This window comes from Typopeltis vanoorti, chromosome 16 (genome assembly GCF_054136105.1).
Source record: "Typopeltis vanoorti isolate ZY-2024b chromosome 16, IOZ_Tvanoo_1.0, whole genome shotgun sequence".
Classification (NCBI taxonomy): domain Eukaryota; kingdom Metazoa; phylum Arthropoda; class Arachnida; order Uropygi; family Thelyphonidae; genus Typopeltis; species Typopeltis vanoorti.
The window spans coordinates 113,358,842-113,371,716 of record NC_143564.1 but is presented as its reverse complement, the minus strand read 5'-3'; the positions used below and the strand labels follow the sequence as shown (position 1 = coordinate 113,371,716).

The 12,875-nt window shown below is 33.7% G+C and overlaps 1 protein-coding gene across 1 annotated transcript in view; it reads left to right on the top strand.

The window, feature by feature from the left end:
* The window catches only part of ATP8A (ATPase phospholipid transporting 8A1), a 1,088,708-nt gene that overhangs the window by 430,410 nt on the left and 645,423 nt on the right, over positions 1 to 12,875 (top strand). Inside the window, exon 17 of the mRNA XM_090406292.1 lies at positions 10,564 to 10,646. Coding sequence (XP_090262418.1) covers positions 10,564 to 10,646 — 83 coding nt within the window. The remainder of the gene's footprint in view (positions 1 to 10,563; positions 10,647 to 12,875) is intronic.

Sequence of the window (12,875 nt, the reverse complement as noted above, 5' to 3'; positions counted from 1 at the left end):
GCAGTGACCACTTCCTAGTTAAAATAAAATTAAGATTACCACCTAAATGGCTACAAGTAACAAGAACAGAAAGAAAAATTGAAACATTTGCTTATAAAACTAGACTATTGAATGACACAAATGTACAATGGCTATATGAACAAAAAATTAACCAATATCTAGATAAAATAAAACAAAATGAAGAAATAGAAATAGAATGGCTTAATATAAAAACGATACTAAATGCAGCAGCAAATGAAAGCTTAGGAAAGACCAAAAAATTCAATAAAAGAAAAAAAACTGAAGATATGGGATGATACAATCAAAGAAATAATTAAAAAGAAAAAAGAAGCCTATCACAAATGGTTAAACAGTAAAAGATTAGAAGATGAAATAGAATATAAAAGAATAAGAGCCATAGCTAAAAGAGAAGTCAAAAAAAGACATAGAGAATCATGGAATAAATTTGTTTCTAATTTAGAACATGATTTATATAAAATAAGACCCAATGTATATAAGATTTTGAAACACCTAAATGCAGATACCAAAGAAAACATAAAATTAAACACTGAATTAAAATTAGAAGAATTTCTAAATTACTACACAGAACTGTGGGCAGACAAATATTTTAAAAAAGACAACTGGCAAACAATTAACAAAAATGAAAAGGAAATAACTTAAGAAGAATTAGAAATCAGCCTGAAAGAAACAAGAAACGGAAAATCATCTGGAGAAGATAAGCTAGGTTCAGAACTATATAAATACGCAGGAACAAGATTCAAAAAAAGACTCTTATTATTTTTAAATAAAATTTACTCAACTGGTATCCCCCCAATAGAATGGAAAAAAGCAATTGTGATTCCTATCTTTAAGAAAGGTAATAGAGATGACCCTAAAAACTATAGAGGTATCAGTATACTAAATTCCTGTTACAAAATATATAGCAGAATCTTAAATAACAAACTAATGAAATATTCCGAAAGCTTTATTCTAGAGGTACAGAATGGATTTAGAAAAGGACGATCATGTATAGACCCAGCCTTTTGCCTAAAATTAATAGTAGAGAAAAGAAGAGAATATAATTTGGAAACACATATTGCATTTATTGACTTTGTAAAAGCATTTGACAAAGTTAAAAGAAACATATTATTTAACATATTAAAAGAAAGACAAATACCAAATAATATCCTAAAAGCTATCACAAGTATATATGAAAATAATCAAATACAAATAAGATTAAATCACGAGCTATCATATACAAGAGAGATAACCAAGGGGTCCGACAGGGATGTCCCCTCTCAGCAACGCTTTTTAATATCTACTTAAATGAAATAATAATAAAATGGAGTAAATATTTACACCAAGGAATTAAACTTTCACCTACAGTTAACTTAAACACTCTCCTCTTTGCAGACGACCAAATAATAATTACAAATTCTGAAGATAACTTACAGAAAGCTATTTTAAATCTAAATGAGATATCCAAAGATTATAGTATGATAATATCAACAGAAAAATCAAAAACTATGGCCTTTAAAGGACAAGATCCAGCAAGAACTAAAATAGTAATAGATAACAAGATCTTAGAACAGGTGAATTCATTTAACTACCTAGGATGTATGATCACATATGAAAATGAAAAAGATATAAACGTAAAAATTGCAAAATATTTAAAAATAACAGGTGTAATTAACTCTATATTTAAACCAAACCTAGTTCAAAAACAAACCAGGCTAAAAGTATACAATACATTAGCCTTACCGGTCTTAATGTATGGAAGCGAAATCTGGACAATAAAACAAAAAGACAAACAAAGATTAACAACAACAGAAATGAAGCTTATGAGAAAAACTGCAAAGTATACCCTATTTGATCACAAAAGAAACGAAGATATTATGAAAGAATTAAACCAAGAACCAGTAATAGAAAAAATTATAAAATATAAACATAAATGGATGGAACACGTTCAAAGAATGAAAACAGAAAGATTACCAAAACAAGCCTTAAAGTACAAGCCATTAGGAAAAAGAAAACCAGGACGTCCTCTTAAATGATTCAACGATGACTTCTAAGGCGGAACAGGCCATGCTAGGCCAAAATCCTTGATACGTATGATGATGATGTGACACCTCTAGGGAGACCAAAGACTCATCGAGGGAGGGCCCTTACTCTACAGCTCTCTGTCTTCACCACTCAATCCACCAACTACAACAAACCACAACTATACCAAAGCCACCCACCACCACAACTAATATTTTCACAGACAATCACAAAAATCCTTGCCCACAGCGGGATCCAACCCACAGCCTTTTGGCTGGAGAGCAGATATGCTAACCAATCGGCCAACCAGGCCAGCAACCATATATGAATTTGTTCTCTGATGATGTTATAAATAGGATTAGCTTTGATGTTTTTTTTTTTCTTTTCACTAGAGGTCAGGCCAGTAGAATAACAGTTGATCAAATCATTGTTATTTTGGCATACTGTTTGGAATGTAATATAGCTTGTTTTTGTATATATATATATGTGTATATCTAGATGATGGCCTTAATAAGAAGGTTGAAACAGCAGGAAATTAAATAATTATTCCTAACACAGTGTAGTCTCCATAATTTATTAAAATGAAATAAATGCATGAGTTACATTCTTCACACTGCCTTGAAAATGCACCTCAAACCAAATTATACTTGCCAAGACATTCTGTTATTGTTTAATCCTTTGCCCACGTTAAGCAAACAGTTTGTATGTGAAGTCTTTTCACAACTAGGCTACTTGCATATAGAAACTGTTAACTTTCATGTCATTTGCCTTCTGATTACCATAATGCAAATCACACTTTCTTTTGGATGTGTATATTGCTGTGCATTATGGGAAGGATCACTACCCAGACTTGATTAGACCTAAGTCTCATCATTGGGAGTCAGACAAAGAAAGATACCAAGATTGAATTAACACAGAAATCATATATTTTCCATATACAGATAGCATAAAAAGAGTATCACCTTATTAAAATACTCCAGATCAGAGATTGTCTGTCGAAAGTAGACTAGGTTGGAGCACATAGCACTATACATTCCTGGATGTATCAAACAATGAAGTATACATATCCTTAGAAGAGCAGCTACAGCTGGTTTGAGGTGTAGGAATTTTTTTCGTTTAGTAAGTATAATTTACTTTGTAACTAAGTGAAAAAACTTCATCTGTCTTAAACCAGCTATAACTGTTCTCCTAAAGTCATGCTCCCTTCTTTGACACATCCAGGAATGCATAAAGGTCTGTGCTTCAACTTGGTCTATTTTTGGCAGACAAGAACTGTTAATATATTTTTTGTTGTTATTATTGTACAGGTATCTCCAGTGAATCAGAAGACTCATTGCAGAAGACCCACACTAACATTTATGCATACAATACCTATCATACCGCTCCTTAAACTCATTCACCACTCCCAGGCAAAAAATCTAGTCTGCACACACCTTCTAACCACACTGTTACACAACTGAAAAATTTCTTTTGTGTCAATCATATAGAATCCCATTAGTAACTTACACGTTTGTATCCTGTCACCTCTTTTCCACCTATCAACTAAATTTCGAAACCAGTACACCTCAACCTCTCCTCATAGGGAGGATTGATTCCACAGACTTGTCACAGCATGGTCACTCATCTCTTAATCCTCTCCACCCTTTTTATTCCCAAGAAACCCAGGTGGCGAAACCTGTGCATAGTAATAAGGATTCAACTGAATCATAGTCATCCTTATTTATTATTAGAACTATGATTCAGCCCCCCCAATCCCCATGTGTTTACTTGTTAGTGTGTTTTTCAACATCCAAGTAATCCTTTGAATGATTTTGCCAACTTTAGCAATATGGACTCTTAACTTCAACTCTTTGTCTACCATTAACCCCAAGTCTCTAGTCTCATCACTTTACTGCATTCCAATACATCAGTGGGATACACAATATGTATCACATCATACTTTGCCCATGTTACATCAGTAACTGCAATCTCCATCAGTATGATACATGCTTGTAAAGTGGTTGCCCAATAGATCAACTATTTCATCTGCTTCTTTCACTTTCCTGCCATCTGCAAATTATCCTTCCATAGATTGGATTTACCCTGACCTTCCATGGATTTACCCTGACCTTCTTAGCCTAATTTTCTCTCATAATCTGATTTGGCCTTTCTTACTATACTAGTCACCCTTCTTGCTTGCACTTAGTACTGCTCATGAGTATGCTGATCACCTTTTTTTTTATATTCCCTCCACAATGTTTTCTTTTATTTGAGCTCTTGCTTTATATCCCTACTCATTCACTCAATCCCCCACTTGGTTTATCCTTCTGACTGTGGGTATGCAGTTCTGACGATGACTTCTGATGCACAACTGACATTCCTTCCTTGTAACTTCTCAAGCCATACCACTGTTCCAAGATGCTTCTTACGTCTCTTATAATCACTAGATTTATAGTTCAACATAATTTCATTCTTGACAGAGAATTCATGTTTATATGGTCACTCTCCCTGATTGAAGGATGGGTATATTTCTGATGCTATTCCCAGATCCAGCACTCTCAAATCCCTACTCCCCCTCCCCTTGACATGTAATTATCTCTTAGCAACTGTATAAATTCACTTCCATCTTGCCATGCCCCTTTCCTCCTTCCAGTCTATGTTCCCATAGCTGAAGTCCCCTTAATAGTTTCTCAAACTGCACTCATTGTGCTAATATGCTGATGCATGGAATCTACATCTTTCTGTGGACTCCCTGGTCTATAGTAACAACCAACAATATATTTTGTCCCATTGGCATCTGACCGTCACAAAATAGCCTGAAATGAACCATCCCTCCAAGACCTAAAATACTCTTAACTTCTAATTTTGTTGGTTGAAGTTCTTTATCATTAGAAATGCTACACCTCCTGTCCTATTCCCTCTATCTTCCCTGAAAATACAACATCCTTTACATTTTATCCCTGTAACTAGGTGCCATGGAAGCTTATAATTTTTTTGCCAAGTTGAGTTGACCAATGCTAAAAACTCCTCCTTTATTTCTGAAACTTTTAGCATTCATATGCATGTATTTCAATATTGCCTTGTACCCACAGTTATTTTTCTCATCACCAACTCATTTGGATTTGAAATCCGTAAAACATATACAAGTCCTTTCGTCCATCAAATATATTGAAGGACACATGAAATACATATACCAACATCATTTCGACATGTCCAGACTTGCCGACTGTGGTGTTGGATACTTTTTTTACACATGATCCAGTGGAAGCAAACAGTATTTCATAGAAACTGTCACAAATCTGAAAAGCTTTTATTTGAGTCAGCATTCAGCAATGAAATCTCATCAAGTTTTGATGAGATTTCATTGCAGGATTTGAGAGACAGATGGTCTTAGAATCTTATACTAAGACCATCTATGACACAACGGTCATAAGCCACTTACAGCAGTGAATTATGTCTTATAAAAATTACTTACCAAATGTGTAAATTTCACTTGCAATTGAGATAAATATATTTAAAAAATGGGGGTGGGGAGTAAAAATTACTAAACAGCTGCTATTACAATTGTGAGGCAGGCTTGATTTTTTTTTATTATTTTATTATTTTTGCCATAATGAAATTATGGCAAAAGTAACGGTTTATTGGGTATGCAATATTTTAATATGAGTGATGGAATAACTGGTATCTTGCTTATCTTCTTCATTATTTATATCTTGTGTTATTTCTGTTCTAGTCTTCACAGATTTATGGAATTAATCTTTTAGTTCATATGTCAATAACAGGGTCATATAACATCACTTTGGTAGCAGACTCAGCTACTAAAGTTATGTATAATCTGTAATAATCACATATCTCAAGGAAAATTCATTTATTATTATATTCATTATATAAAAAAATATACAGGAATACCTCATATAGTGCAGTTAATACATGCTGAAAATATTCATTACTAACTGAAACTGCATTGACAAAGTAATAATATAATGGGGTTTCAGTATAATGCATTCCAAATAGTTACTGTACTGGAGAGAAGGGAACTTGATTAGATAGATCTTTAGCAGGCATTATTTGATGTAATGAAACAATTTAACATAAGAAAAGCACTATTGTTTAGAAAAATACAATGCAGTTTTCACATATTACTGTTTTCTCTGCATACATATCTCTGTAGCATTTAATAACATTTTCTGAAGTTTGCCACACTTTAATGTTTGACTCAACATTGGGATCCCCACTAATCCACTGAGTTGGATAAAGGAAAATGATACAAAATAATATTGCTGGACTTTATAGAAGTTTGCTGTGTCAGAAGCATTCACTCAAAAAATCTTCTCCACTCATCTACTGAAAATTTTCTTGGAAATGCAAAACATTCAAGAATGTTTTTATAATACTCAGAAATGTGTTCCAACTTCATTTTTGCTAATTGCCCCAGTGCATTGAATAACTAATAATGCAAAATGTAATCAATATAATTACCTTTCTCCTGAAATTACAATAAATACATTTTACAGTAATTCAAAACCACATTGTAATGAAATCCAACATGTTTGATACTGCATATAATTATGCATGGTTTTGGTGTATATTTTATATATATGTCGATCAAACTTAAATGTAATTACCACCCGTGTATTCCAAACATATGGCAAATGTTATCCTTAAATGTATGAAATAATTTGATGAGTTTGTGACTATATACATCAGAAAGATTCCATTGTCACTGTTCAGTTTTATTCAAATTTCTAGTATTGCTCTTCAACCCATGTTGCAGATGTTTTATGAGACAAAATAAAATATCTCCAATATTTTGATTGTATGAATTCATTTGTTATTGTTTACATGCATCAAATTACTATATATCATTACTTGACTAGCTTCAATTCATTTTAGACATAAAGTTGAGTCATGAGCTAATATTTGGCACAGTATCACTAATATATTACTAACACTTTTGCAAAAAAGTTGGCAACTAGAATGGTCTGTCCTTTACCATGATGTTTCCTCATCAGATCCTCACAGAATTGATGGCTAATAGCTGGCCAGTCTGCACATGTATTGAAAATTAAAAATCTGTTATTAAAAATTTATAATGCAATTTCTTTTTTTCATCAAAGACTAGGCATTTGCCCATTGCACCTTTTGGTTACCATCTTGTAGATGTTCTCCCCCCCCCCCCCTTATCCACTTAGCAGCCCATATTTTTTCGCCCTTTTTTTCTATTTCACTGTATCACTCAGTCTTTTCATTTAAACTATAAATATCCAATTTTCTTTTGATACCTTCATTTTTTATATATTATCTAATTTTGTACATCCTTTAATTTTTCTTAAAATTTTTATTTATTTTTGATCTTGGTTTTTAACTGTTCATATTTCTGAACCATATTCAATAGACTCAGAGTGACCATTTCTTCATAAAATTTGGAAATGAGGTTTGTCTTCTGTTTTATTAATTAATTAATTTAATTTTTTCATTCTCTGTCCTTTTAAATTGTTCCACGAAATTGCATGTGAATGACCTAAATATGCGGCTACAATCCAAAGCTCAACTAGTGCACACTGTTTGATCACATCAAAGATTTTGTGGCCAAACTCAAACTTTGGGATGCACAACTCACAAAAAAGACTTAACTCATTATCGGCTTCTTGCTAAGTCCAACTCTTCGTCTCTTGATGAATACGCTACAAAATTAGCCATGTTGCAAAGTGAGTTCGAAGAGAGATGAACAGTTGGACTCAGCGAGAAGCTGAAAATGAGTTGTTGGTTACGAAAAGAACCAGAGACTGTTGGTTATGAAAATCATTTTCGTAACCAACAGTCTTCTTTAGATTTATTTTCAATGCAATCAGTGTCAATGCTGCCGAAATGCCAGGCTCAGTACAAATGGAGCTGCTTGAAACTCCAAAACAACTCTTCTTTGAGAGAAAAATTATTCAATGTGCTGTTGCTTACATTTTACAAAGACTACATTTCTGAGGATGAATTTCCTAATCTTCACTGGCGTGCTTTGAAGATGTGCACTTTGTTAGGAAGCCATACTTATGTGAGCAGTTCTTCTCCAGAATGAAGCATGTGAAGTCCAAGACAAGAACTCAGATTACGGACCAACATCTTGGGAATACTCTGCGCATAGTGACTTCCAACATTGATGCCATCATTGACATGCTGGTCAAGGAAAAATGTTACCAAGTTGCCCATTGACATTGTAAAAAATGAATGTTTTCTTCATTAAATTACATTTTTTCAAGTATTGATTGTATTTACTTATCATGAACCTGTGAAGTTTCAAATGCACAGTGTTCCTTGTGAATCTGGAAAGCATCTTACAATTCTAAATACTGCAGTATAGCTTAGTGGCCCACGGGCTTCATTGAAATTTTTAATGCAGCCCACACTGTCTGAAAGGCCGAAGACCCCTTATGTAGTCTGTAGTGCAGCTTTTTACTTTGTATGTGTATACTCCAGATGATTACCTTAATCTGCAGGTCAAAACATGAAGTGATTATTTTGGTTTATATTAAACTGAAGTTTTTCTCTAACACGGTAGTTGTTTCCATAATTTTTGCAATGAATTTATTTAATGAGTTTCTACTAACTAGACTCAAGTCAAGTGATATCATTAGCAATACTTCTGTTCTTTTAAGTCTGTCATTTACTTCTTATGATAAAACCAACAGTATTTTTAGGCTGGTTATCAACACCTTTCCAAACAAAACACGTTCTTCTCTTCAGTTGCACTTTCATTTTTTTTTTTTTTTTGTCTCTTATTCAAAACCAAAAACAACCAATTTTTTCTCCATCATGGCCTCCACTAACTTCTCATCTTTACCCATAGGAGTCACTATGTTCATTGTTCCTGTTCTCAGTTTCCTTTCCAGTCCAGGTTGTTTTACCATTTATATCCATCTTGCTCTGATTCTTTTGTTTCTTTTCAGCTGTGAATAGATACACTCCCAGCTTGCTGGGTCTATTGCTGCTTTGCCTTTGTCCCATTAGCTAGAACACCCAGGGTTCCTAATAAATGTTCATCCATCAGGTATCTATCATTAATTTCCCATTCTCAAGTGTATCCTTTTGGCTTGGACATGTTACATTTAGATTTTGTGTCTGGTATACTGTTTACAAATGATCAGTGACATTGTATCTGGCTTAATTAGTGTAACTCCTGCATCTGTGAAAATATTTGTTTTTTTTTTTTTTCAACATAGTTGCACAGAATTCTTAACCAGCAGTGGTAATATCTGCTTTAAGTGGTAATCCATCACTTAAATAGTTGCATAAGCATTTGCATTTGTTGGGTTATTATCATCAGGTTTGGATTTGCAATGCATTAATTAAAAATAAGAATCAACATGAATCTCATACAATCAGTGTTATTTCTTATTTTTAACTCATTATATTACTTTTACTTAGTGGTTTTATTATATCAGATATTGTTTCTCTCATTTAGTATTACTAGTTTTTTTTTCATATTTTTTGACAATTTTCTAACATCACTTCTGACTGAAAATGAGACATTCTCAGAAGCATATGAGGTGTGACCATTTAATTCCCGGAATGGCCTTGTAGTGTTGTCCGTATGGTGATTTAGTTGGACTCATGTGAGTAATTGTGGTTGCACATCTTTTAACTAATGCGTGCATAAACCTCAAGCTGATAGAGCCATTTGCTAATTGGCTATTGCAAAAGTAATAGAGATCTACATGTAAACTTTGGCTTAAAAATGTGTGATCAAAATTTGTGCGTTTTAACATCAAATTTTGTGTGAAAATAAGCAAATCTGCTACTGAAATGTTGGAGCTGTTGAAAGTGTCATATGATGTGGGTGCTCTGAAAAAGTCAAGTGTCTTTGAGTGGCATAAGAGATTCAGAGGTGGGCGAGAAGATGTGACCAACGATCCCAGAAGTTGGCAGCCAAAAACCAAAATGATGGACACAAATGTGAACAGTGTGTGAGATTTGGTATGGTCTGACAGACGATTAAGTGTGAGATTAAGTGGCTGATGAATTGAGAAACAATCGGAATAATTTTAACTGAAGAATTGGGTATATGAATTTCGAAAGAAATCACAACAATGTGCCAAGCCATAGTGCACTCATAATGAGAGAGTTTCTGGCAAAAAAATCGATTTTCGAATTAGGTCATCCTGCTTATTCACCAGACTTAGCTCCCTGTGATTTCTGGCTGTTTCCAAAATTAAAGACTGTGCTAAAAGGATGAAGGTTTTCTGACATCACTGATATCAGCATAATGTGATAAAGGAACTCAAGAGTATTCCAGAAAAAAAAGTTCCAGGCCTGTTTCCAAAAATGGGTACACTGTCTAAACCAGCGTATAAATGCTCAAGGGGGCCTACTTCGAAGGTGACAGTAGCCACTAATGTATAGTTCCAAACGTAGGTTTTTTGCAGGTACATTCCAGGAATTAAATTAAATCGCACCTCGTATATCAGTTAATGTGAATTATACCATATGAAATAGAGAAAGATAAATAGCAATATAAATATCAGTGCTGTAATTTAATATACATAGCATATTGGTATTTATAATTTCTCTTGATAGATGAAGGAGCATTAGTGAAAGGTGCTAAGCAACTTGGATGTATTTTTACTACAAGAACACCAGAATATGTGATAATTAATGCTGTAAGTAAATTCCATTCTCCATTTTATGTATAGTCATTTTTGATTTGTTGTATGTATCCACTTCTTGGGTTCCATAATTTCTGATTTCCCACATTTTGGTGATACATAAAATCTTGATTAAAATAATAATAAATTCTGAGTTGTATGGAACATGATGTATATTTTTTTCATATACATACAAACAAGGTACTGCCCTACTTTATGGACTCTATTATCTTTGGAACATACATTACACAATGTATTCTGGTAGCTTGTCTTATTAGTAGTCTATCATCTTGTAAAGGCTGTACAACATATGATGATCTTCTAATAATTGGCTTGGTCTTTTCAAGCTATTGTTTGTTTTCACTAACGAAATCAAATGTTGTTCATTTCTGAGTAAAATAAACTATTCCTTCTTTGTTATTTGTTGCTATTGTTTGTGTTGTAGGATTGCTAACTTACATTCTGGTAATAATTCACAGATCCTTTTCAGAAACATCCATCACTTTCAAGTGTTTAATGTAAAACAAGTTATAAGGAAACAGTAAATGCCAGCTACTCCATTTCATCATTTATTTGGGTCAAAATGTGCTGACCACTTAGCCAACTCAAGTTTGCAAAGTTTTGGCACAGGCAGAATTTCAAAGGATTCGAATGAAGGAAGGAAGGAAGGACAATTCCATTATAGGGTAGTGTTGAGATAGCTACAACTAATTATACACTGCTGACCATCTATTCTGGAGTAGTGGTTAAAATACTTCAGAAACTAGTTAGTGTTTGTATGTAAAAATGTAATCATGTTAAAGGTAGATCTTGTTTTAGCAATATGTGTATAATTTATGATAAAAGAATAGCCAAGATGGGCAAGGAAATGTAATTTGGTTTGAATTATGGTGGAGTGGCTAGAATGGTGAAGTGGGCAGAATGAATAAACTGAGTTCTTGAGTGGAGGAAACTGTTCCACCTCCATATAAGATTGGCTAACTCAAACCATCAGTCCTGACCACACTTGGACCATTGGACTTTCATATGCATTTGATATTTCATGCAGTGTAGTGTATTGCATGGAAGACTCATATAAACTGGGATTGGTATGGAATAGAAAATGTTGATTAGCCTGGAATGGGTGAATGGCTGACTGATAGGTATTAGAAGGTAGTGCATGGAAAGCAGAGCCTAAGAATATGAAGGTGCATCCTTGGACTACCTCTATTCATTTGTATATTAATGAGATTTGAGATTATCTGAAGCGTTATCTATTGCTGTTAATTCTCAGTAGTTGTAGAGGAAGATAAGGAATGTGTAATTTATTTATAGTGACTTGAATAAACTGGTGGGTTAATAATGATTGTTGTCATGTGCACTACTTTACATTTTAGATATAAAGTACTGCAGGTTGATTATTTTAATGAGAAATTCACTTCAAATCGTTGATGAGAGTAGACGTCTATGAATTGATACTAGTCAGAGTTGACATTAGGGACTGCATTGCTAGGTGTCATCACAACAGATAATTGTAATGCTTCAAAGACCATTAATTTGCAGGTATAAAGAAGTCATTCTTCTTCTTCTTGATTAAACTGCACTTAGTTCGTATAATACCATGCTCAAATATGATTGCCAGGGAGGAGCAGCCTGTGAAGAAGGTGCATGGGAAGGTGACATGAATACAAAGGGAAAACAGAAGCATTGAAGTTTGGTAGTGAAATGAAGGAGAGAGGATAAGACAGAAATGTAGAAGTTAGTAAGGGAGGATCAATGCATGGGAGATTTTTCAAAACACCATAGATGAGGAAAGAATAAATTATCATCCCTGGAAGCAGAGTAATAGTGTTCTCAACATTGGTGTAAGATCTGCATTTTTGTCATAAAGTGTGTAGTGAACTGGAATGGGTTGCCTGTGGAAGTAGTGAGTGCTTCTTTAGTGATTGAGTTTGAAGAGGGATATAATTATATTTGCTCTGCAGATTGAGGCCTTTTCTGACTGAGTGTGTGTGTGGTCTCCATGGTAGTGACTCATTCATAAAAAAATAAATAAATTAAATCAGATTATGTTCTGCATAGAAGCTTAAAATAATATGTTTCCTGCATAGATATTAAATTTATACTACAGTTGTGGTCACTGGACTACAACCAGTCACTGGTATCATATTCTGCATGTTTTGAAGAGAGCATTGCTATGACTGTGCTAAACTGCTGGCTGTGTTGATAAAATGAAACAACCTAAAAACTGGGAGATAATTTGTG